Source organism: Molothrus ater, chromosome 9, assembly GCF_012460135.2.
Source record: "Molothrus ater isolate BHLD 08-10-18 breed brown headed cowbird chromosome 9, BPBGC_Mater_1.1, whole genome shotgun sequence".
NCBI classification, from domain to species: Eukaryota; Metazoa; Chordata; class Aves; order Passeriformes; family Icteridae; genus Molothrus; species Molothrus ater.
The window spans coordinates 3,103,124-3,129,998 of NC_050486.2; the positions used below are offsets into that span (position 1 = coordinate 3,103,124).

The 26,875-nt window shown below is 51.0% G+C and overlaps 1 protein-coding gene across 6 annotated transcripts in view; it reads right to left on the minus strand.

Annotated features, from left to right (window-relative positions):
• Positions 1 to 26,875, minus strand: part of CACNA1E (calcium voltage-gated channel subunit alpha1 E) — a 107,719-nt gene that overhangs the window by 58,053 nt on the left and 22,791 nt on the right. For all 6 annotated transcript variants that reach the window (XM_036387995.2, XM_054515723.1, XM_036387992.2 and 3 more), the window contains exons 6-8: positions 25,647 to 25,799; positions 24,808 to 24,989; positions 7,881 to 7,984 (exon numbers count right to left, since the gene is read on the minus strand). In XM_036387995.2, the coding sequence (XP_036243888.1) occupies positions 7,881 to 7,984; positions 24,808 to 24,989; positions 25,647 to 25,799 (439 nt within the window). The remainder of the gene's footprint in view (positions 1 to 7,880; positions 7,985 to 24,807; positions 24,990 to 25,646; positions 25,800 to 26,875) is intronic.

Consider the following 26,875-nt stretch of genomic DNA (forward strand, 5'->3'; position numbering starts at 1 on the left):
ATCCATTTTTTTCTACATTTTAGACCATTTTTGAGTTCAAAGCAGGTAAATAGTGCTGGTCACATCAATGTTGTGGCCTCCATGCTTTGAAACACCAAACCATCTATCTTCAAACCCATTAATTCATCACCTTTTGCCTCTATTATAAAGATGATTCCAGCAAACCAGTTATCAAATCAGCCTTAAAACAGCTTGAGGCAGCAGAAAGGACAGGATGGGAATCAGAGAAATACTGGATTACACTCTGAGGGTGAGGCAGCAGCACCACTCTGCTATGAAAAAAACCAAATTTAATGGGATGCATAACAAGAGAGACCATCTGTAAGACATCAGGTAACACCACTGCTCTCCTCAGGTCTTGGCTCATGGCTCCACTTCAGGTCTGAGCACCACAGTCTGAGGAAAAACTGCCTCAGAGCCTCCAGGAGGGTGTCAGAGGTGCTTATGGGACAGAAGTGACAACAGACAGTGTGGCAAACACAGCTGAGGCAGTTGCAAGGGGGGGATCAGATGGTATTTACCCAGAAGGTGTACAGGAACTGAAGTGAGAGTGTTGAACTGACTGAGCAGCCTGTAACCTGAGCTTAAACAGACAGTGACAGCAGCACTGGCACTGCAGACTGGGATTATTGCACTGAACCCACGGCAGAGGCAGCAGCAGAGTGTCCAAAAGGCACCAAAACCTCTACAGGGGAAGGGTGCCTGCTTTGAAGGAGACAACAGGTTTTTCAGCAAGAGTAATTGCTTGATTTACGTTCACTTGAAGTGCCAGAGTCAGAGAAGATCGAAGGCCAGGCTGGGTGGAGCTCTGAGCAACCTGGTCTGGTTGAAGATGTCCCTGCTCATGGCAGGGCGTTGGACCATGCCACAGACATCTTTTATGGAAAATCCTTTCCTTAGGATTTTTCCTCCTGAGAAGCTGAGAGGCCTCAGGAACAAAATGTAACCAATGGTTATCTGCTGCTGTGGAATGCAACAGGTGCATCTGTGATTGGCTCATGTTGGTTGTTTCTAATTAATGGCCAATCACAGTCAGCTGGCTCAGACAGAGAGCCGAGCCACAAACTTTTGTTATTCTGTTCTATTCTTAGCTAGCCTTCTGATGAAATCCTTTCTTCTATTCTTTTAGTATAGTTTTAATATAAGATATATATCATAAAATAATAAATCAAGCCTTCTGAAACATGGAGTCAGATCCTCATCTCTTCTCTCATCCTGAGACCCCTGTGAACACGGTCACAGGACCTGATGGCCTTTAAAGGTCCCTTCCAACCCAAACCTTTCTCTGATTCCATAACAAAGCTGTGCCATCGCAAGAAAGTCTTCTCTGAACTTGAAGGAGAAGGGACACAAAAAGAAAGGCAACCAGCAGCAGTCCATTTCTTGTACTGCCTGTGCATGAGCTCTGATCAGCCCCGTGCAGTGGGGCAGGAGCTCTGTGTCACCAGGGTGTGACAGAGCTGCTGAGGAGAGCACATTTATACAGCACTGGCTGTCACACAAGCTGGGGAGGAGAAAGGTGACAAGCTGTTGGTGACATGGAAGGGTAAAACGGGAAGGAGCTGGGAGATGCCAGCCCTGAGATGACCCATTACATCACTGTCCCTGTTAAGAAGGGGCAGATGCTGATACCTTCTACCTTGTGGAAAGCTTGTAGAAATTCCACCTGGATTTCTCCAAGGCCAAGTGTGCTGATACCAAACTGAGAGGGGAAGTGGGGAATTCAGAAGGGAGAACAATCCTGCAGGAAGACCTGGGCAGGCTGGAAGGGTAGGCTGACGAGAATCTCATGAAGAGAAGCTGTGGCTGCCCCATCCCTGGAAGTGTTCAAGGCTGGATGGGGCTTGGAACAAGCTGCTCTAGGGAAAGTGTCCCTCTCCATGGCAGGACTGGAATGAAATGATCTTTACAAGGTCCTTTCCAACCCAGGCCATTCTCTGATTCAAATGTAAGGTCTTGGACACGGGAAAACAAAATCCAGGAGGGCAGCACAGGATGGGACCTGCCCAGCTGGGGACCAGCTCTGTGGAAAGGGACCTGCAGGTCCCAGGAATGAGCTCAGTATGAGTGAGCAGTGTGCTGCTGCAGCAAAGAAAGCCAGCAGGGTTCTGGGCTGCATCAACCACGGCAGAGAAGAGATGCACAAACATTCTAGCTGTAGACTCCCAGTTTCATCATTTTTCCAAGGATAACACCGCTGAGGTTTGCATCGTTGTGCCACTGCCCAGAGAACTCTGCAATGCTGCACCAAAGGCAGCAATAGCACGCTCAGCCCACGCTGCAAAGAAGCTGCAGAAGGGTGGCAGAGGGCCTGGCAGCCCCAGCAGCAAGGAGCAGAGATGGGAGCTCGAGATTGTGCCTCACTCTTATCAGGCAGGGCTGGCATAAGCAGCGCAGCTTCAATGCTTCAAGAGCCCCGGGCTTTGTTCACAATCACTCCCACTGGCTCATGCAGTGCTGGGAAAATGTCACTCCTCCCTTTCCCTCCTATGCTCCAGTTTTTATCCCCTCTGTAAGCAGAGAAGATCTTCATAGTCTCTTTTTGCATGTGACAGCAATCCACAGATGAAAGGTGTGTGGTCAGTGCAGCAGGTGAGATGTAGTATGGAAAGAAAACCCCACTTCAATTTTCAACCTTTCATCACTTTAAACTTCCCAGGAGCTTCCAGCACTCCAGTCAACACCTTCTTCACCCAACAGCAGTGCCCAGCACCCCCTTGCCACGGTGGAGCTGCTGCTGGAGGAACTGGGCATCTCCAAAGCCATCCGCCGGCTCAAATCTCTGGAGCCACACAATTGCTGCCATCAACCAGGAGGACAGAAATTACCATAATCTGGAACAAACAACTCCCAAAGCAATCTGTAAGCAAGCACTATCTGCTGAGTGCCTTGTTGAGAGGATCAAAACAGAGCCTTTTCACCCACAGCCCGCAGACCACAGGCAGTCCATGGAGCAGATTTGCAAGGAGGCAGGAATAAGAGCAATTTCGAAGCAGCGGAGACATGCTGGCAAATAATTTGCCAGGAGAAATCAAAGGGGAAAGTCAGCAAGTCATCTTTTTGTTGTGGATTTTTTTTCTGTTTTTTTTTCCCTTCTCACCCAGCTGGCTGTAAGAGGAGTCATTATTCCCTGTAACAGCAGAGGATCCAGCACAGCAGCCACGCACGCCTCTTGTCAGGCGGCTTGTTTGCATGGGGCTTGGAGCCCTTGGCAGAAAGGTGGCCCAGCACAGCACGGCAGAGAGGCATGAATATGGATGCCCACCTGCCTGCTGAATAGAGATGAAGGTCCCCCCAGACTCCTCTGCCTGGCCTGTGCCCAACGACCACAGTGATGACAAGGAGCTTCCCCAGAACCAAGTGAGGAGCGTGGGCGCCGCTGATGGTGGTGCTGGGGGGCCTGGGAGGGGCATCACTGCCCCCTCCCCGTGTGACACCCACTCCTCCCTTCAAAAGGGGTCTCAGCCACTGAGTTCTCAAGCACAACACAAGTGCAGACATCTCACATCTCATCCCAGCCACGCCCTGAGATCCTACAACCATTCCAGGAGAAAGCCAATGTGGTGCTTCCAAGCTTTCATACTTCCAAATCCATATTTCTTGGGTGTAGAAACACAGAGTCATTCAGGTTGGAAAAGCTGAAGATCCTCAAATCCACCATGTTGACCACTACAGAATGTCCCTAAATGTCACATCCACATGTTTTTTGAACACTTCCAAGGATGGTGATCCCACTACTTCCCTGGGCAGTGTGGTCCAATGCCTGACCATTCTTGTGGCAAAGAATTTTGTTTGTTGATGTCTTGCTGGTAATTTATGGTCTCCCCACAAGCTTTCCTGTATTTCCTGCATGTTCACCACTTCTCCTTCCAGGAATCTTTGAGACATTAATCCTCCTCGCAATGTTTTTGGCTTCAAAGCACCAGATCCTGCTCAGACGTGTGGGGTCCAGGTTTTTGTGTGGAGCTGGCAAAAAGAACCCTCTCTCCATTGAAAATGTACACTTGTTCCCTCAACACCCTTATTATTAATTGCTACAAAACTTAATTTTATTCATCGTTTGTTATGCATCCAAATTGGATGGGGAAAAAAATTCAAATTAACTGAAGTGAAAAGATTTCAGAAGATGGTGCAGAAGGCTCCTGAAGGAACTGAAGAAAACTCTCCGGAGACTGCGAACGCAGTGCTAACCCAACCTGAAAGAAAGATCTTAAGACAAAGAAATCTTGCCAATTTGATCCTTTAATTATAACATTAGTCGTTTCTTTCAAAGGCTTAGTGTAAGAGCTGGGGGTGGGGGGCAGAAAAGACTTAAAGGGAGAAAAGACTTAACATCACCAGGATGAGTGGAAGCAATTAGGAGGATTTAAATTACTCTCTTGTTTGGTACAAGGCAGATAGATTTCATTTTTCTTGCCATTGTGCTTGACTTCTTGCTCTGCTGTTAGCTTCCAGAGGTCTCCTTGGCTGGCTTGAGGGCTCAGTCTTCCTAGGCCAGGCAGCATCTCCTTCCACCCACTCTGCTGTTTCTGCAGATCAGTGGCTATAACAGCTCTGACACCCTGGAAAGGGGCTGGATGCACAAGACTGGGTATGGGGATGGAGTCTCCCAGCTCTCAGCAGAAGGATGATGCTGCAATGAATGGAGGAGGGTGATTGCAAACCAAATTTTTTCTGCAGAGGCTGTGGAAAGGGATGTGGGAAGCAGTCAAAATGCAGCCTGTTCTGTACTGAAGTTCTGTATGAGTCCTCAGGCTGTGGCCACTGCTGGCACACGACACCAGCAGCAGGGACAGGGCAGTGTGGCTCTTGTCAGGTCTCTGCTGCTCCAGAGACAGAGCCCAAACAAACACCTTCTAATTGTTTTATGTGAGAAATAGCTGAGTTAAAAAAAAAAAAACCCAAAACTCAACAATTTCACAAAAAAAAGGGAGAGCAGGTCTTTGCAAATCTCCAGCAGATGCAATTCCTCAGACCACAAAGCAGCCTCAGGTAGAAGATGGCATTTCAGTGGATGCTCCATCCTCACTGGCTCCCACTGACTCTCCTCTGCCAGGATTATCTCAGCAGCTTGTGTAGCTTTAAAAGCTGAGCAGTCACATCTCCTTGGGCTCTGTACCTGCTCCCAAAGAGGAACGGGGCCAATTTTTTTATCTTCTCCTGCTTTCAGTCAGAATTAATTGATCCGTAATTGCAGCCATAGAGGGGAGAAGTTAATAGACATGGCAATAAATGCCAAAGCCACAGCAGAACTGGCTCTCCAAGACCCTGCCTGGAGGAGCTCCATCTCCCCTTAACAGAGTCTGCATGCGACTCCAGTGCGTGTGTGCCTGTTCGTATTTAGGGAGAAAAACTGAGGAGCCTGCCTGTGATGAAAATCATTTCTTTTCCTCTCCCACATACTTTGTGCTGAAGAAGCAGATGGATCCAGGCTGTTTACATCACAGAGGTCATGCCTCAGCCTAACAGTTGGGGAACTGACTGTTGGGAGAGATGCTCATCGCAACCAGGAGGCTGCTAAATCTGGGCTCCGGCAAACTTCTGCTGGTGGCAAGTGAAACACACAAATGTCCTCCTGCAGCCTCTTCTCGTTGGGGGCCCACCCTGGCTGTTGGGCTGTTTCCCCAAAGGGAGCCTCTGCTGAGATGAGGCGAGGGCAGAGGCAGCTCAGCAGCAGCTCCTGAGGAGAACCTTGAGGAGAATGCTGGAAATCCCGAGCGGACCTTGTTATCCAGTGATGCAGATGGTGCAGTTTGCAAGCTAGGTGGGGCCAGCTTGCTGCAAGGAGGCTCCCAGAGGCCATGATTTCAGCTGAGCACGGCCTGGCTTCACCAAAAGCTCTGGTGTAACAGTCAGGGAAAGGATTCCTTCAGTGGAGGTGTTTCTGTGGAGCTTGTACCCAAAGTGACCAGCTCTTCTCAGTTCAGCACAGCCACAAGTGGGGGTATCTGGCCAGGCCCTGCCTTTCATCCAGCTGAGAGCTGGGCAATGGAAAGGTCACACCTCCCATCCCCCAGCAGAGCCAAGAACTCTCTTCCAGCACGAGAGGATTGTGGTGAGTGCTAAAAACAAGAAGAGCTCAGCAAACAGATCAAGGAGTGAGGCCCTTCCTGCTGCACTCAAGGGCACTCAGCATTTGTGTACACAAGCAGCTTCTCCTGCCCTTAGGTCCTGCTCCTCCAGGGCTCCAGCAGCACCTTTGGATGATTCACCCAGCCAAGGTGCTGCATCCACAGAGCCACAGAGGATGTGGCTGTGCCCAGGCAGGGGGACACTGACAGTGGCCTTGCCATGGAGTGGCAGAGCTCAGCTGGCCACCTGAGCTCACCTCCCTCAGCCCTCCAGGGAGCTGAGCAGTCCTGCTTTACCCTGGATATCTGCCACGCCACAAGAGCATCTCTGCTGCCAATTAGGCCACCCACCCACTTGCATCTTTCCCCAGTACAAACCCTACTAGCAATAAACAAACAGTGGAAATGCCAGCCAGTGCCTGGGAAGAGTCCTGGATAACTGCATCCAACCCAGCAGGCATGGGAACGGCTGCCTCGGGCAGGGAAACACCCAGGTGGGCCAGGGCATGGCCAGGCATCCCACCAACCCCACTGTGGTCCTCTGGCCAGTGTCTGGTTTGTGTCCCCAAGCTGCTTTCAGCATCACCCCAGCACCAAAAGCCTTGGTGTCCACACAACACGCTGCACTGACATTCTCTAACATTGTAATAACGTTGTTCCCATCTTCCTAACTTTCCTTCAGCCAGGCTTTTGTAGGAAAGCTCCTGCTTGACATCGAGACCCAGCTGGACTTTGCCCAAATGCCCAAGCTGGATGTGGCATAAGAAGTTGAAATTCCACCCAAGGCTGCTTGGATATCTTCATCCCCCGTAAGAATTGCCTCTCTGCAAGGCAAAGTGAAGCCCCTGGACCCAGTCAGACCTCAGAATGAGAGCTGGGAAAGTTCAGCCCAATAACAGACCCCAACTTGTCACTCTAGAAACTCCTGAAACCACCACCATCACACTGGGACTTCCAGGGACACTCAGGAAAGGGACAGAGATGACCAAGGCCATTCTCCACCCTGGCCCTTGCACCTGAGGGCTTTCCATCTGGCCAAACCAGTGCTACAATGACTTCTGCATTTTGCCATGATGCATAATTAGCTGAAAAATGACCTGCTTCAGTCAGAACAGAGGAGCCCACACCTTCCCCCAGTGCAGGAGAGGGCACACTCTCACTGTTCACCAGCCCCTGCCAGCAGCTGAGGATGTGCTGGTGCAACCACAGTTCATTGTCATGGAGACAAGTAGAGTTTTTGTCTCCAAACCCAGCTTAAAGGCTTGGATTAAAACTGCCTTTCCCTTGGGAAGTGCAGGACAGGGACAGTTGCTTTGTCCCTACTTCGTTATCTTATATCCTTATATCCTTATCTTATCTTCTGGGCTTATCCACGTGCACCCCAAGCATCCCTGTCCTCACCAGCTTGCACCCCACCAGTGCAGGGCACATCCTCCTGGTGCTCTGTATCACTCCCCAAACCCATCCCACCCCACCACCAACAGCCTGGAGTCAAACACATTTTCACAGACCCCCCATATCTCTCCCCTCTTCCAGGTCCCAAGCAGCCAGAAGATTCCCAGTGACCATTTCTCACAAGGAACCAAAAGCAGAAGATCTTCAGCAAGGTGAAATGACAGTAATAATAAATATCTTCAAGGCTGTCCCTTTCCCAGCTCCCCATGTTGAGGAAGAACCAAGCACAGGCAGGGAGCAATCCCTTGCTGTGGGGCAGGCAGGTTTGGAGGGCATGGAGGGACACAGGGACCAGCCTGAGGTGCCAGGAATGTGTGACAGGCACAGCCCAGAGGGAATGACCACTCTGCTTACCCTGACAGCACTCCCAGGACAAGGTTGAGGACGAAGAAGGATCCAATGATGATGAGGGGGATGAAGTACAGCCAGTTCCAGGTGGCTCCTAAGGCATCATTGGTCTGGAGAGGAAAGAAAAAAAATCATGTGTGACATCACCTCCAACACCATCAACGGGGCAGAGGGAGGGTGTGTTAACTCCAGTGCTCCAGGCTGACCACACCAGGCTCCTCAGGGTGACCTGGCCATGCCTGTCAAGCCTTGGTGGGCACCCTTCTCCACCAGAAGACCCTGGCACCCCTCAGCACCCTGCCCCAGCCCTCATCAGGCAGGACTGCTCTCCTCCACCCCCTCCAACCATCCTGCAGAGACTGTAAGAGATGGGTATAGCTGGAGGTGCAAGGTCCTGCAGCCCAAAACTGGGGTGCTGAGGGCAAGGGCTCACCCTGAGCATGTTTTCTCCAGCATTTTGGTTCAGGGCTCCCATGCACATCCACCAGGATGGGGCAAAGCAGCCTCACAGCAGCACAGATTGATAGGGTGCCTTAAGGTGGCATCTAAAGAAGAGGCAGCCAGTGTTTGTCCATTCATGCATGGTGGGAAACCTCCAAACAGGCATTTTGCTGCTGGCATCATCACTAACACCTTGCAGACACCCTCCTACCACAGACACATCCCCCAAAGCCACAGAGCCGAGACCAGACGGGAGCTGTGAGCTCAGGGCACAGCCTGACAGCTGCAAAGGCTCCTGATGAGCCCTGCTCAATCCCTCCAGACATGAATTCACCAGAGGTTTTAATAAAGCAGTGCCCCTGTGTCCCTCCCAGGCCCCATTTGTCCTCTGGTGTCAGGCACGGTGCACATGACGCCGGGCTGAGGGTGATGCGGCAGAACGTGACTGTCTGGGGGAGGTGGTATCAATCTTCTTGCAATGAAAGACTCTTTCTCTTTTCTCTGTCTTCCCCCCTCTCCCTGTGCTAATTAAGCCCTCATCTTCATCTGAGTCATTGGCACCACATCTCCTGCTCGGCCAGTGCAGGAGCTGAGGAAGGCTCTGCGGCGGGAGGAGCGCGGCTCCGAGGAGCAAAGAGAGTGAGGGCCGGAGCCGTCCTCCCTGAAGTGGGGACTTCAGCTGGGTGTCCCCATCACCCTGACACCCAAGGCAGGCAGGGTGACACCAGCACAGCCCAGCACCGCTGACTAGAGCACTGGGGCAGGGGATGTGGGCAGTGACAAGGCACGCAGCAGCCGTAAGGGCTCTGAAAGCAGCTGGAAGGACTCACTGCTCTCTCCCCTTTGGCCCTAGGGAAACCACACATATCCTCTCAAGATCCTGCTCTTTCAAGAGCTCCAGTTCACCTCCAGCCCTTTTCTTTAGGGCCATGGGAGAAGCAGGCAGAGGGAGGAAGGAACAATACACGGGAATTCCTGACAGCCGATGTTCACCACAGCCCTCCAGAGACACCCAGGGCACTGTGCTCTGCTCTGCCAGCACCATCTCCCATGGCACCAGCCTTCAAGGCATCCTGCAGCCCTCTGCCCAAGCTGACAGGGCTTCAGCTCCCTGCCAAGATGCCACTGGGTACCTGCCACTCATGTCAGGATTGCTTGCCTCTGAAACTGGCTCCTGCCCAAAAAACACAGGCTTTCCCCGAGCTCTCTGTCACAGGGAATACAAAACACAGGAGCTCCTTTCCTACAGAAGAGCAAGACATCTTTCCCCAGAGCTGGGCTATCACCATCCCTTCTTTTGCCATCCCAGCAGGAGTTGGGGGGGAAATAGGCAGTTTTCCCAGGGTTATCAGTGCCCAGACCTCTTCCCTCTCCATTTTTCAGGCACAGCAAAGCTGGTGGTACTGGGGACCTGCAGCAGGGACAGCTGAGGCAGGGGTCTGGCAGGGCTCTGGTGGTGTGGGCTGACTGTGATCCCAACCTCTGTGCATTTGAGTGCCTGCTCCCCTGGGGGTGGAGGCAAAGGGGGTTGGAGAGATTTTTAAGGAGATTTGGGAGGTCACAGCACCACTTGCACCCAGCAGCTGCAGGAGGGGCACTTCTAGGGCAGAGGAGGAGATGAGGAGCTGTGCCCATACTCAAGGACACTGCACTGGCCACAGTGAGCTCAGGATGGTCCCAACCACCCAGGCTGCCACCAGCAGCCCCAGAACAGCACTGCCACCAGCAGCCACACGGGTCCCCCCTGGCTGGTGCCAGCTTTGCAACATGAAATCTCTCAGGGGACATCCCAATGCTCCCCACAAACCCAGGAACTGGTGATGCCCAGTCTGGATGCAGTGGCTCCACACCATCATCTGGTACTTGCTCAGCCACTCAGGCTGCCAAAAACTCACTGTCCCCACTGGAAGCCTCCTCAAGCAGATGCTCCAGTGGCTGCCACAATTTCCAGCCTAAATTTATTTGTGGTCATTTTCTACACCGCTCTGTTCTTTTGCCAGCACTGGCCTTTGGCTGAAATAGCTCTTTTCCTTCCTCTTTCCACCCTGATCTATTTCTAGACAGCAATCACAGCCATCTCCAGCCTCTGCTTTGCTGGCCAAAGCAAGGTTCTTCCAGTTCTCTCTTGCCCAACTGGCTCTCCTGCCCTATTTTATCCAGCAGCCCCTTCCCTGCTCCACTCCAGGCTCAGTTCATCCTTCCTGGACACAGGAGTGAGCAATTTGATGGGTCACACTCCATCCCTTTGTGATGCCCCAGAGAATTCACCACCTCACCTGCATCCCACCATCCTCCCTCCTCCTTTGTGCCACCCCTGCCCTGCAGCCACCTCGCGGCCACCCCGATGTCACCCATGACCCTTTCCTCTCCAGCCACTGCTTCCCAGCCAACACCACCTGAGCTCCAAGGGGACACCTTTGCTGCTTTGGATTTCCATTTCTCACTGCATCCAACATCTCAAAGGCCTCCCAGCCCAGGATGGCAGCCTCTGACCCTCCAGCTCTGGGAAGCCAGTGGATGCTGGGGGCAGGAAAGCCCAGGACACATCCCCAAGGACTCCATGAGTTGATGACATCCCCTCTTGTCCCCTCAACACCATCCCAGCACTGCTCACGTCCCTGCTAGCCTCACAGAGCCCCTCATGGGGTGGTGTGTCTTGTTGGGACTCAGATGTTTATTAGTTCTTATCTCTGTTACAGAATCACAAACTGCAAGCTCTACAGCACTTCACTCTAACAAACTAAAAATGGAGCCCTATCTCTCTCCTCTACAAGGCTTTTTAAGGATAAACTGTCCAATTAAGAAATGACACCTGAATTATTTTTACTTTTAACCCCATAATCAACCACCTGTAGCCTGCAATGCAGACTTTTTTATCCAATTACACCCAAATACCACCCAAACCCATGGAGAAGAAGGTATTTTATCCAAAACCACCCAAACCCATGAAGAAGAAGGTATTTTATCCAAAACCACCCAAACCCATGGAGAAGTATTTTATCCAATACCACACAAACCCATGGAGAAGAAGGTATTTTATCCAAAACCACCCAAACCTGTGGAGAAGAAGGTATTTTACCAAAACCACCGAAACCTATGGAGAAAAAGCTGTTTTTTCCAATACCACCCAAAGCCATGAAGAGAGGGTATTTTATCCAATACCACCCAAACCCATGGAGAAGAAGGTATTTTATCCAAAACCACCCAAACCTATGGAGAAAAAGGTATTTTATCCAAAACCACCCAAACCTATGGAGAAAAAGGTATTTTATCCAATACCACCCAAACCCATGGAGAAGAAGGTATTTTATCCAATACCACCTAAACCCATGGAGAAGAAGGTGAAGAAGAAGGACCAGCCTCTGCTCAAAACCTCCATCTTGCGTTATATATATTACTATATTCTAAACCCTTAAACTCTAGATTTTCCACCATGTAATATTACACACTTCTATTTAAACTACACAGCAATAATCTCAGTTCTGTCATTCAATTTTGGAAGCCTTCTCCACAGCCTCAGGTCAAATGCAGTGTTCTCCTGGGGGTCAGTGCCTGTCAGCACAGAAAATCTAAAATTCTCAGCGACCAGGGTTCCAATACATCTCCTTCCCCTCTTCCCCTCCCCATTCCCCCTCTCCCACAGCAAACCCTTTACTACAAGGAGCAGCCCCGGGACGTCTCCAGGCCTGAGATGCCAGGTTAGCCTGGTGTGACCTACCTTTGAGAAACCCATGATTCACTTTCCTCCCTTGCCTCCCAAACCTGTTCTGAAATGGCATGAGATCGAGGTCATCCTCACAGTCCTATTCCTGCCTGCCTTACTTTTCCTCCCCTCCTCCCCCCAGATTTTAAATATAGGCACCGCATTCGCTATTCTCCAGTCAGATGGTGCCTCCCCCAACTCGATGGAGCTGTTAAAAATACTTGTTACCAGACCTGCCATTTCATGTGCCAGCTCCCTCTGAGCTCAGGGGGGAAACCATCCCAAGCAGCCAGGCTGATGGGCACAGTGGTCTCAGTGCTGAGCTTCCATGGTTTCCACGTTGGCCATGCCCTCGTTGCTGGTATCGCTCCTTCTGCTGCTTTGTGTTGACCAAAAGTGGGGCTGAAATCTCCATCCTTGCCCAAATCTCTCCAGGTGTCATTTCACTGGGCCTTGCTTCCACCTGCAGAGGTGGGGAGCTGCTCGCTGCTCCTGCAGGAGGTCTGTGCACACACAACTTTGCCATGGTCATCATAGCACTCCTCAGGCATTTTTGGCACCAAGATGTCGTTGTCTTGATGGAGCAGCCTCTTTTCCCATTCCTTTGGGGCATCATTTGTCCTTGATATCCCTCTGTACTTCATCATCTTGGTCCACTGTGCCTTCCCATAGGTTTTTTTCCCCTTTGTTGAAGGCATCAAGAGGTTGTTGTTTGCAGAATTCAGGGCAGACACGGGAATTTTAATCCCTAAATTACACCAACTCCTTCAATGAAGAAATTCCAGGTTCCTGCCTCGCTCCCTGCACAGCTGAGCAGGTCCCATCACTCACCCAAGCACTTTGGAACAGGCTTTTTATATTCCTTTGGGAAATGGAGGAGCTGCTTGGTGCCAAATCTTTGCTCCTTCCTCCCTTCCCTGTGAGATGCTTCCTCCTCACAATGCACCCCACAATCCCCCAAACCCTTCTGTGGCCACCAGACCAAAAACCACCACGCTCGCACCTTGCCATGCCCCCTCCTGCTGCCAGGAAAGCCCTCTGAGCCAACAAATGACACCAGCAAGACGTGGGAGCAGGACCCTCCTGAGGGAGAGAGCCCCCAGCAGCTCCTGCTTCTCAACCCCCAGGCACAAGGTTATTCTTTAGGCAGCTCTTGTGGCGTTTGTTTGGTTTTTTTGGTTTTTCTTTTTTTTTTCCCCCCCAAAGGGCAGGAAAAGGCGCGGGAAGCTGCAAAAGCAGGTCTCACTCGGGGGGCCAGAAATCTAAAGAAATCTAAATATATCCTCAAGTTGAATGCACAGCACAAGCTCACAGCCCACACGTCCCCTCCCTCGGGCTGCGGCGCATGGGAACCTTCAGGATTTCTTTGCTATAGGGGAAGGGAGGGGGGAAAACCTCAATAAACCCCTCAAAGTCAGTCTCTCCTGGCTAAAAATACACAGAGAGCAGGTTCAAGCTGTGCAGGGAGCCTTCGTGGCCCCTCCATTGGGAGGGGAACTGGGGAGGGGAATTGGGGACCTCTGGGCACCCAAAGCTTTCAGGGAGCAGCAGGGTGTGGATTGCCTTCACACAGAGGGTTGGGGATGATGGGGAAAGCCATGGATCTCAAGGGCCTTTGCCCTGGGAGCTGTGCCTGCCTTCCCCAGCACTTCTCAGGTGCTTGCAGAGCAGGACAGCAGGTGCAAAACCACCACAGTTTCCAGGATTTGTGTTCCAAATCCTTGGCTTGGCAACTTCCGATGGTTTTTGCCTGGTGTTGGCAGCAAATTGTGCCTCTGCCTTCATGGCCACTCCACTGCTCACAGGGAGCAATTCCCTCACTGAGGAGGGGAACTGGGGACCTCTGGGCACCCAAAGCTTTCAGGGAGCAGCAGGGTGTGGATTGCCTTCACACAGTTTGGGGATGATGGGGAAAGCCATGGATCTCAAGGGCCTTTGCCCTGGGAGCTGTGCCTGCCTTCCCCAGCACTTCTCAGGTGCTTGCAGAGCAGGACAGCAGGTGTAAAACCACCACAGCTTCTATGATTTGTACTCCAAATCCTTGGCTTGGCAATTTCTGATGGTCTTTGCCTGGTGGTGACAGCAAATTGTGCCCCTGCCATGGATGATGCTGTCCCCCAGCATCACCTCCCCAGCCCCTGACCTGCTCCTCCCTGCAAACCACAGCTGCATCCAGCTGAGAATCACACACAGGCCAGCAGCCACAGCCTCACAGCCCAGCAAAAGGGGGAGAAAATGAGCTGTAAAAATACCTCTGAGCAGATTCCCTGGCCTAAGCAGCTCCCTGCAGCCCCTGCCACCCGCTGCTGCTCTCCCCAGCACAGTAACAGATCTCCTTGTTCCCTTTAATGGCAGTAATTGAATCTCCTGCATGCAGGGCCATGCTTCACTCCCTGCCTGGGATCCATCAGTGACCCTGGCACTGGACAAGATCTGAATGGAAATGCTTTGCTCTCCCAAATCAGGTTAATGAGGAAATGGGAGCATTTCCTCTGCAAGGCCAGGACTGGCCTGGGGTGGGACACATCCTGCCATGGCCAGGTGTCAGGGGCTCCAGCAGGGTGGGCACCCCAGCACTGCCCTCCACTGGCCCTGGGAAGCTCTGGGGTGCCAGGGACAGGCAGGAATAATGCCAGAGGAGGACACACAGCTCAGCACAATCTTCTCTCTGAGTGCGTGCAGGGAGGGACAGAGTGGGGAAGCAGGAAAAGGACACCATGCATTTCATTTTTCTGTTTCCTAAATGGAATGCAAAAAATGTGTTTTGTTTAGTAATTGAAGCATTACTAAAAATCCAACGTTTTCAAAATATTTGAAACAGGCACTGAGAGCAATTTTGCTGCTGCTCTCCTCCAATCCACCAAGGAATTGCACCCAGATGCCCCAGCATCGATGCACAAACCCAGTCCTTGTGTGTGCCCCCTGCTCTGCCTCTCCCCACAGCCATCCCTCACTGTGATCCCTCTGCTATTGCTCCTAAAATTTCCCTTTCCCCCCTGCCCAGACCCCTCCTGCACCTTCCCCAGCACTCTCCCAACCACTCCTCAGGCTTTTTTGGCACCAAGATGTCGTTGTCTTGATGGAGCAGCCTCTTTTCCCATTCCTTTGGGGCATCATTTGTCCTTGATATCCCTCTGTACTTCATCATCTTGGTCCACTGTGCCTTCCCATAGGCTTTTTTTCCCCTTTGTTGAAGGCATCAAGAGGTTGTTGTTTGCAGAACTCAGGGCAGACACGGGAATTTTAATCCCTAAATTACACCAACTCCTTTAATGAAGAAATTCCAGGTTCCTGCCTTGCTCCCTGCACAGCTGAGCAGGTCCCATCACTCACCCAAGCACTTTGGGACAGGCTTTTTATATTCCTTTGGGAAATGCAGAATGAGCTTTTCCTGATGGAGCATTTGTAAAGCTTCACAGTTCTCTCCAGTGCCAGCACTGCTGCCTCTCCAGCTGGGCTCTGCAGCAGGGCCTGGCTTCCACAGGATCACCTTTGGGGCTGTTTCCTCATGGGACCTGGATCCCTGCTTTGTTTTGGGCGTGCTGCAAGCCCAGAGAGGCAGCTTGGGCCCCACAATAGGATTTTTTCATTGTTTTATGATGCTCCTACATGGAGGAACATCCCCAGCTCCAGCTGTGCTGCCCTGGGGCAACAGACCCCTGCACAACCTCACTCACAGACCCCAACAGCCCCACAACCCAGCCTTGGAGCACAGGAGCACATCCACCAAGAGGTGTGGAACCAGCTTTCCAACACCTCACTGTCACATTCATATTTTCTGAAAAATCCCTTCACCCAGGATTTGCTCCTGGGAAGCTGAGAAGCCTCAGAGAAAAGGAAAACAATTCTTATCTCATTTGCTTCTCCTGTGTTTTGCTGCTTTGGAATGTGTTTGGGGATTGTTTACCCACAGGTGATTGATTCATTTGGTTCTGCTGTGAGTTGTTTTCACTCTTTGGCCAATCAGGGCCAAGCTGTGTCAGGACTCTGGAGAGAGTCACGAGTTTTCATTATTATCTTTTTAGCCTTCTGTCTGTATCCTTTCTGCATTCTTTAGTATAGTTTAGTATAACAGTCTTTAATATAATAGTATCATAAAATAATAAATTAGCCTTCTGAGAACATAGAATCAGATTCATCCTCCCTGCCATGAGGGACCCTGCAAATACAACACCTCACCAACACCAGCACCAAGCCTGCTAATGGAATTACAAATCCTGGGCTTAACAAAGATGAGCAAGGCAGCCCTGAGACCCCCCTGCCACCTGCCACCCTTGAGCCTGGAGCTGCTGGGTGATGCCAGAGCCCCCCTGGTACCCCCAGGAGCCCCCCTGAGCTCCCCCAGTGTGGGCAGGGAGGAGGGTGTGGGCAGGCAGCTTTTGATGGAATATGCCTGGAAGATGGGATCCAGCAGACACAGTTTGTTTCTTGCTGTGTCATTTCATTGCATACACACACACACACACACACACACAGGGGAAAAGGGGAAGAAAGAGAGAAAAAGAAAAAAAAAAGGCAGGAACATTTGGCAAGCTGGTGAGGGTCTGGCTTTGCTGAGTGTGGAGAAAGAAAGTGCTCTGTTTTTCCAAAGGGAGGAGGAGAGGGGAGAGCAGGCTGGCTGCCACACACGTGCCTGGCAGCACGGGCACCAACTGGAGCCATTTGGGGCAAAACAGCTCATTTTGTGAGCTGGGAAGGGCTTGAACCTTTGGGCTGGAACCTGCACCCTCCTTTCTGAATCTGCTCCAACCGTGCTTAAAGCAGCATTTCAGAGGAGGGAGGAGGAAAGGGCTCTGTCCTGTTGAGTTGTGATTTCAGGGTTTACCCCAGAACCTCGGGTCCCTCCCCTGATAATTCCCTCCCAGGTGTGCCAATCACCTCTCCTTTTTCCTCCCAGCAATCCCAGAATTCCAGAAGGGCACTGAGTGATTGGCAAATCCAAAGGATGCCCTCTACCCCTGGGGGGCATTGGGCCACCCAGGTGTCCTTTGTCCCTTGTACCTGCTTGGTGGCTCCCTGCCCCTTCCCTGCCCCTCTCCCCGGGGTTCAAAGGAGCAGCAGCCATGGGCTCAGGGAGTTCTGTTGGAGCTGGTGCTGGATTCAGAGGCCTGAGGGCCAGAATAAAGCTCTGGATCCAAACCCTCCATCAGAACCAACTCCCTTCCTTCACCATCGCCTTAAAGCTTCTCTGTCAGAGGGAAACCTGAGGAGCAGCCCCTGTTATGGGGGGAAGCTCCATCCCAGCACCACCAGAGCTCCTGCAGGCCTGGACTCGTCCCCACGTGCCCAGCTGCAGCACCCAGGCAGGCAAAAGTGTCTGTGGGGTGAAACACCACACACCCAGCCAGCCCAAAGTGTCTGTGGGGTGAAACACCACACACCCAGCCAGCCAAAGGTGTCTGTGGGGTGAAACACCACACACCCAGCCAGCCTAAAGTGTCTGTGGGGTGAAACACCACACACCCAGCAGCCAAAAGTGTCTCTGGGGTGAAACACCACACACCCAGCCAGCCAAAAGTGTCCTAGGGGTGAAATCACCACACACCCAGCCAGCCAAGGGTGTCTGTGGGGTGAAACGTCACGGGGCCGCTGTTTGGTTCGGCAGCAAGGACGAGACAAGCTCAGACACGCCCCATCCGGCCATATTGGTGTTATTCCGATGGTGTCCCGGGGTGTCACAGGCACTGGGGAGTTTTTGGCAGCCTCTGTTCCCTCAGCCCAGCCCGTCCCGCCGGGCCGGGAGCGCCGGGAGTCGCTGCAGAGGCACCGCGGGCCCTGCTCGCTGCCGAGCTGCTCCGAGCTCTGCCTGCTGATCACAGTTTCATTCCTCCCCTCCAGGAGATTCTGTGTGCTCTGTGGTTTAATTTCAAACACATAAGAAGGGACTCCTGCTCTCCTCGCAGGCTGGAGACCCTGGTGCTATCCCAGAGCACAGAGGGCTAAAAAAACAGGTGGTTTCCCTCTTTTTGCCATCCCTTCCACCTCTCCCTCCTCCTCCTCCTCCTCTTCCCAGCTCCTTGCTGGGAGCCACCGTTATGCATCAGCCTCCTGCTGTACCAAGATCCTCCAGCCCATCACTGGTTTTGGGATCCTTGCACCACCAGCAGAGCTCCCACAACCCTTGGTGCACAGCTGGCACGGCTGCAGCTCTTACCCTGGTGTTGGAAGGATGAAAGTTTGACAAGAAAGTCTCACAGGTATGTGTGCTTGGCAGAAAGATTTTTGGATGTAGAGTCTGAAGAAGGAATAGAGATGGAAGCAAGTTTTGATATAGAAGAAAAGAATTGCTGAGCCAATCTTACAGGATAACCAAGGAGGCAAAGGGTGTGTTAGTCAGAAGGGGTTTTTATGACTTAGAGCAAAGGAAAAACCCACCCCAAACAAGAAGATGTTTTTACCAAGCAGAAAGACAGCACAGGCAAACAAGGCAGCAAATGCTGCAGCAAAAAGGTCTCAGAATTTTCTACTGCAAGAAACTGAAAAACAATTTCTAGCTTAAACTGTAATGTACTGACTTTGAGTGATTGGAGAATAGTAACATGGATATGGTAATTATAGCAGTTATGATAGGCTATAGATAAAAGTTAAGGTATAGATTGGTTCTGCTGTATTAAGATGCTCAGCAAAGAAAAGTCTAGAATGCAATGTAACCTAAACTAAGGGTCTGCAGGGCTGCCTGCAGCTGGAGCTGACAGCTGTGGGCACAGCTCTGTCACCCACCACCCTGGACTGCTGTAACACCTTGGATGGAATAAACTGCATTTTGGAGAGCCCCTGGAGTCCCACATCTCTCATTTAGGCACTTACACCCTGGGACCCCAGGAGACAGACTGCAGTGTCCAGAGGATCTGCAGCAGCTCCTGGAAGTGCTGGGGCTCAGGGTGGTTTCCAGGCTCATCCCAGATCTGAGCAACCCCCCAAAAAAGAGGAAAATCCTCTCTGATCAAGTCATTAAGTTCGCTGCCTCTATGGAAAGCCAGGCACTGTCCCCACTCTCCAAAAGGTTGAGGAGGAATCCCCCCTGAGCTGCACCATGCCCAGGTGTCACACTGCTTACACAAAAGTGTTTCAGGGAGGGCAGGTGAGTGCTGAGCACCCCAAGGGACACCTGTGAAACCCCAGGAATCGATGCCAACATGCAATGAGCAATTTTGTACTCACACACACACAGAAAAACAACTGTTCTGCAACAGATTCCTCCTCTGACCCCCTCCAACGGGCAAATGTGGATGGGGCAGGAAGCAGAAGAGCCAAGCCTTGCTCACATCTCTGACCCTTGTGCTTGGCATGACCATGATATCAACACACCTCCCTTCCCCAGCATCCCAGACCAGGCTGGCCTGAGCAGCCCCTGTTTCAAAAAGGATGGATGTGCCTCTGCATTCCAAAGGCAGCTTCCAGCAAAAGACCTTCAGTACTTTAATTGTAAGAAAAATGAGGACAAACATTTTGTCAGGGCCTGTTGTCACAGGAGAAGGGGTAGTGGTTTCAGTTTGAAAGAGGATTGATTTAAATTAGATATAGGGAAGAACTTAAAGTTCTGGAATGGCTGCCCAGGGAGGAGGTGGAGTCACCATCCCTGGGCATGTTTAACAAAGCCTGGATGTGGCACTGGGTGCCAGGGTTGAGTTGAGGTGTTGGGGCTGGGTTGGACTCGATGATCTTGAAGGTCTCTTCCAACCCAGTGATTCTGTGAATTCTGTGAATTTCTTTCCAAGGAGGGTGGTCACACCCTGGCACAGGCTGCCCAGAGAGGTGGTGGCTGCCCCATCCCTGGAAGTGTTCAAAGCCAGGTTGGATGGGGCTCTGAGAAACCTGGACAAGGGGAAGGTGTCCCTGCCCTGGGCAGAGGGGTTGGACTGGATGATGTTTAAAAGGCCCCTTCCAACCCAAACAATTCTGTGATCCTGTGATCTCGAGTTTGGTGCTTCACAAACAAAACCAGTCCAGGCCAACTTGTGCAAACCCAGCCTGAACTGACTTCTGCACACAGTGAGATTCACCCAAACCCTTCTGCACCCAGCCTAGAGGAGATCCCAGACACTGGGAGGATCCTCCCCTCCTGGCCCCAGCGCCCTCAGCATGCTGGAAGCACGTGGGGGTTGAGTCACACATGCTGCAAACCCCCATCCTTGCAGCAGCTCCTGCTCCCCAGCCACTCCTGCAGCATGCCCGCACTCACAGCTCACACTGGCACCCAACCCACGGCCCTACATGCCCCTGGCTCTCTGCTGCAGCTGCCCAGCTCTGCATGGGGCTGCAAGACCCAGACCCAGCTCCCCTGAGGCCATGGACACAGCTCTGCCCACCACTGCTGCATTTTGGGAGGTGTTTATGGAAGCCACCAGCAGCTCGGTGTTCTTTCCCCCAGCAAACGCTCCCCTCCTGCTGCAGATTGATAATGTAAAGAAATAAACCTTGAAATTTTTAGTTAGTTTATATTTTAAAAGGAGGGTTTTTGGTTTAGTTAGGAAGAGAAACTTTTTCATTAAGGTTATGGAGACTTTTTTAGAAGAGGAAAAAAATAGATGGATGCACTACCATCCTCCCATGACAGTAGGGAAGTGAGAAAGTCCCCCTTGAGCTTCCTTTTCTCCAAAGGTGAGCCCTCCCAGCTCCCTCAGGAAATACAAATTTCAAACCCCTCTCCCCTTTGCTTCCTGGGATTGTGGGAGTTGGGCTGAGCATCCAAAGCCACCAGAGTCACCTGTGCCCCACTGCTGCAGCCCTGCCATCCCCCCAGGCCCCAGCAGCACTGTTTGATGACAAATGCATCCCTGTCCCTGCCCCAGGCCAGCCCAGAGGCAGAGGAGCAGGACAGCGAGTGTCTGTGCTTCCCTCTGCTCCCCACAGAAATCAGGCTTGGTCTGGAGCCAGCCCAGGGAAGGGACATCTGCTCCAGGACAAGAATAAAACCAAAATACTTCTTAGCCCCTGTTTCAGACCACAGAGGCAATCCCAAAGCCAAACTCCGCTCCAAAAGAAATCAAAGTCCTCCAAGCTCCCAGGGACAGGAGGTGGAAAAGCACCAACACCCCACAATTCTTTTATTTCAACCCATGCTGTGATTTCTACTTTGTGAAGGCAAAGCTGACACGAAGAAAGCAAAAAGCAAGCACAGGGATGAAATAACCCATGTGGAAATTAGCTTGTTGTTAACCCACAGGGATGAAATAACCCATGTGGAAATTAGCTTGTTTTAATGCTGCCTGCAAATTCCAGGAGCCACACTTGTAGACCTGGTAGAATGGTGGAAAAACAGATCTTAAAATCATGATAACAGTCACACAGGGGAATTCTAGAGTAAGCAATTTCTTTGAGCGATTGCTAAAGTGGTTTTCCTGCCATCTCCCTCTCCCCTGCAGTGTTAATCCACAAGGACACAGCCCCCCATTGCTTTATCCCGGTGGGAAAATGGAGCCCCCCAAACGTGGGGCATGGCCTGGGCATGGTTAGCAGCAGGAACCTGCTCTGCCTTGCTGCCCCGAGTGATGAAGGTGATGGCAGAGCACCCCTGTGGTTTCCCAGCCCTCCTCCTGCCTCCCCCAGGGACTGCATCCCTCATCTGCCTATTAAAAAAAAAGACAGAAATCCATTGTTCTGTCTCCAAGCAGCAAAAGGACCAAGCACCCCCAACTTCTGCACCACGAGACCCCTGGAAAGTCCCTGAGGAGGGCAGGAGGTGCAGCCCAGCAGTGCTGGGAACTCCAGCTCTGGCCACCCCTGTCCTCCTGCATCCCCCAAGAACTGCATCCCTCATCTTCTTATTAAAAAAAAGAAAGACAAAAATCCATTTTTGTGGCTCCAAGTAGCAAAAGGACCAAGCACCCACATCCTGTGCACCATGAGGCCCCTGAGAGTCCCTGGAGAGGATGGGAGGTGCAGCCCAGCAGTGCAGGGAATTCCAGCTCTGGCCACCCCCCGAGGTGAATCAGCAGCATTTAATGATTCCAAGGCCACAAACTCTCATTAAATGAAAAGCCAAGGAAGGTCCCTGCTCCTTCCCATAACTGGGCACTAACAGCTGGTTCTTTGCAGAGGAACAGGGATGGGAGGCACCTTATTTATGGTCCTGGCTGTTGGGAACATGGTGACAGAGCGTGACAGTGACATTGGTGACAGAGCACCTCTGCCCAGCTTTGCTGATCGTCCTGGGAAGATGATTTGGATCCCCACAGAGGTCCCAGAGAGCCCCCCAGTTTAGCAGTTAGGGTAGTAAATCCCTATTTTATATATAATGTATATTATATATAATGTATATTATATATCGCGTGTATATGTATATGTATATTTTATATATGTATAATATATTATATAAATATTTATATATAGGACCCTCCTGATATATTTTACATATATAAAATATTATATATATTTTATATATTTATTTTTATATATTTATATTTTTATATATTTTTAATATATATATATTTATTTTATATATATATATATATATATTTATATATAGGGGTTCCTGTAGGGGAGGCACAGTTTTCAGGGCTCCCAGCCCCTGGGTTTTCAGACCCAGGTGATGAATCAGCAAGTCCCAGACACTGAAGGGATCAGCTCCAGCCTTCCCAGCAAGGACACCCCAACCAGCAGGAGACCACACTCACTCAAACAAACCCCTGAGGTCCATCAGACCATAAATTGCCCTTCTGTTCCCCATGGCCTCACACCCCCACCAGCAGGACTCCAGCATGGGCAGTGCTGCTGCTGATTGCTGGGAAGGGGGAGACACAGGGAGCACTGAAACAGACACAAAATTGAAGTTTTTTGGTCTGAACTCTCAGGTGGTTCAATCCTGCTTCATTCCCCCACTGACACAGCATGATCTGACACTGCCTTCTCCTTCAGGAAGAGGAAAACCAAACTGCTTATCCCTGATATTTACCTTTGAGATATTTTACCCTTGCTGGTACTTTCCCTTTCCCTAGAGCCCTTTTCACACTCAGTCTCTGTGTCCCAGCCTGTGCCCAGCCCCTGGTGCCCACAGGACTGACAGGAGAGCAGAAAAGGGACTTAATTAAGCAGGAAGCAGGTTTTGCAGGGAGACATTAACACAAGAGCAAGGCTCAGGGCAGGTGGCTGGCACCAGCCCCAGGCATGCACAGGCTACACATGATACACTGGCAAACCACTCAATATACTCAATTATTTATATATATATATATATATATATACACACATACTTAATTATACCTGGGCAACAGGTGCTGTGGGTGAGTCTCTAATTCCACTGACACACCAGAAACAGACACAAAATTGAAGTTTTTTGGTTTGAACTCTCAGGTGGTTCAATCCTGCTTAATTCCCACACTGACACAGCAAGATCCTGACACTGCCTTCTTCTTCAGGAAGAGGAAAAACAAATCCTCATGGAAAGGTCAAGCCTTTGCAATGAACTCTCCCCTTTCTACTCCAGTCTTGGTTTCACAATCCATCTGTCCACACAGGCCATCCTGCACCCCCAGAGGAACAGATTCAGCAAGAAGGGGGGCCCCAATGCTGACAGCCTGGGGTTTTAAAACCAGCCTTTCCTCCAGTGCCAGAGTCCCTCCTGCAGCATTTCCCCACCTCATGCCATCAATTTGCCTCCTGCAGAGCAATGCCACTCTGCAAATCCCCGGGCGTTATGGGAACCAGGGTATAAAAACATTCCTGGTGCAGTGACGCCAAAAATGCAGCTGAAATGAGGCTGGGAACAGAACAGGCACGGATCCTTTTAGCCCACAAACTCCAACATGTTTGTATGGCCAGTCACCCACGGTGATATGGCACTCTGGGATCTCCTGGAGCTTTTGCCCTCAAGCTGCTCTCTGGGCACCCCAAGGGCTTGGGCATCAGCAGCTCCAAACCACAAGAACTCAGCCCAGGCACTCCCTGCTCCATCAGCTCCCTGCTGGATGCTGAAATGCTGGCCCTGCCCCACACAAGGGGTCTGAGAACAGCTCTGAAGCTTTCCCAGGCCACCAGACATCCTCTACAATGCCCAGAAAACATGTCCACTGTCACAGAGCTGCCCTGGGGAGCACAGACAAGGAAGGAAGCCTCCCCAGGCACAGCCTTCAGGCAGGAGGATCACTGCAGGACCTGCCCATGGGGTTTTGCTCTCAGAAACGGGTCAGAGATAGGGACCAGGCCCTTAGAGCTTCCTTTGCCTTGAGGCAAGGAACACAGCCAAATTCTGGAATGATTATCCCCATTTCCATCACAAAGGAAACCCTGGATCTTCTGAGCTTCCAGCACACAGAAACAGCCTCCAGCTCAGCCTTCAGGCAGGAGGATCACTGCAGGACATGCCCATGAGGTTTTGCTCTCAGAAAAGGGTCAGACATAGGGACCAGGCCCTTAGAGCTCCCTTTGCCTGAAGGCATGGAACACATCCAAATTCTGTAAAGATTTAACCCCATTTCCATGTCAAAGATAGCGACCAGGCCCTTAGAGCTCCCTTTGACCAGAGGCATGGAACACACATGGAACACACCCAGATTCTGGAAAGATTAACCCCATTTCCATGTCAAAGATAGCGACCAGGCCCTTAGAGCTCCCTTTGCCTGGAGGCATGGAACACACATGGAACACACCCAGATTCTGGAAAGATTAACCTCATTTCCATGTCAGAGATAAGGACCAGGCCCTTAGAGCTCCCTTTGCCCAGAGGCAAGGAACACACCCAGCCACTGGAAAGATTAACCCCATTTCCATCACGAAGCAAACCCTGGATCTTCTGAGCTTCCAGCACACAGAAAGAGCCTCCAGCTGCCCACCCAGAGCAGCAGTACTCACGTTGTACAGGACTGTGGTCCACCCTTCCATGGTGATGCACTGGAAGACGGTCAGCACAGCAAAGAGGATGTTGTCGAACTGTGTGATCCCATCGTTGGGACCAATCCACTCCCGGCACTCATAGCCCGGGGGGCAACCCTGCACCCCGCAGGGATGGGGAGGGTCCAGCTCCTCTAGTTCACCTGCAGCACACAGCAGAGAGACAAAGGAGGCAGAGGTGAGGGACAGCTCATCCTAGATCTTTTCCCACTCGTGGGATGTGGAGAGAGTGCCCGTCACATTCATATTTTCCCTTCACCCAGGATTTTTCTCCTGGGAAGCTCAGAAGCCTCAGAGAAAAAGGAAAACAATATGATCTCATTTGCTTCTCCTATGTCTTGCTGCTTTGGGATGTGGGTTAGAGATTGTTTATTCAACAGGTGATTGTTTCATTGGTTTCATGTGAATTGTTTTAACTTATTGGCCAATCAGGGTCAAGCTGTATCGAGACTCTGGAAGGAGTCAGGAGTTTTCAATATTATCTTTTTTAGCCTTCTGTAACTATCCTTTCTGTATTCTTTAGTATAGTTTAGTTTAGTATTCTTTAATAAAATATAGTATCTTAAATATTATAATATACTAAATATTATTATATACTTAAATATTATAATACTTAAATGTTGTAATATAATATAAAACTATGATATTGTATCTTTAATATAATATAGTATCTTAAATAAATAAATATAATAGTATCTTGATATAAATTAGCCTTCTGAGGACATGAAATCAGATTTATCATTCCCTCCGGCCACGAGGGCAGCCCACAGACACAACAGGTGCCCAGCCCTTGTCCCCACCTGAATTGTTTGTGTAGCAGGCTCGGTGCAGCTTCCCGCTGTAGAACTCCAGGCCGATGATGGCAAACATGAGGATGGCAAAAAAGAGCAGCAGGCCAATCTGCAGGAGAGGCACCATGGCCTTCATGATGGATTTCAGGACAATCTGCAAGCCTGGGAGAGGAGAGGAGATGAGAGAAAGGGCACAGCTCAGAGCAGCAGTGCAAAGCCCCTTCCAGAGACTCATCCATCCCAAATCTGGCAGGAGGAAGACAGGGAGCAGAGAGGATGGACAGCCAACAGAGAAATGCAAAAGCACAGCCTGGAGGAGCCCTCTGGGCAGGAGGATCCTGGAGGAAAGCAGGGGAAGGAAAGCCAAGCTACAGAGCAGCCTCCAGCAGAGATTGTTTCTGGTCCCCACTCCAATGTCCAGCCTGTCCTTGCCCCACCTGGACTTGGTGGGACATGGCTTGTGCATCTCTGTCCCCCTTGTTGCCCCCAGGGCATGAATCCAGCCCTGCCAGTGCCCAGGGCAGGAGGGACAGGAGCACTGGTGCCAGCAGCAGCCTAGTTTCTTTATTTATCCCCGTGCCAACAGATGAAATCTTGCAACAAAAAGGGAAAAAAAAAACAAAAAAACAAAAAAACCAAGAAATCTCCCCTGAACAAACCCCAGTCCTGAAAGGATCCACCCACTGCCTTCTGGCCAGGGAAGAGGAGCTGCCAGTGAGCTCTGCAGAGGACAGTGCCACCCAGGGACACCAAGTGCTGCCACCTTTGAGCTCTCACTAGATGGAAAGGTGGGATTGATGCCTCAGGTTTGAGCTTTTATGTTTTTCAGATTCTGGGCTGCTTTAGCGTGTGAGTCTGGGGTTCAAATTAGGGGATGGTGAGTTCTATGCACAGAGCAGGGAGACAAAACAATTCCTTTTCTAGCTGGGGACCAAGGACAAATGATCCAAATCTCAGGCCCAAGAGCACAAACAGCGTGGGCTGAAGAGAGAAAAACAAGAAGGATGGGACTTCATAACCTAAAGCTATAATTGCACAATTAACTCCAACATGCAAATGGAGAAGAACTTATAAAAGGGAGAAACCCCATGACCTGTTGTCCATTTTGTGACCATTTTGGGTTCATCTTGGGTGCAGCCCTGGCTGGGCTCTTGTGCTGCCCAAGGTGGATCCATTGAGGCCTTTAATAAATCCCTGCTTTATTCTTTAGCTCTGTCCAGCCTCTGTTCTAGGCCAGC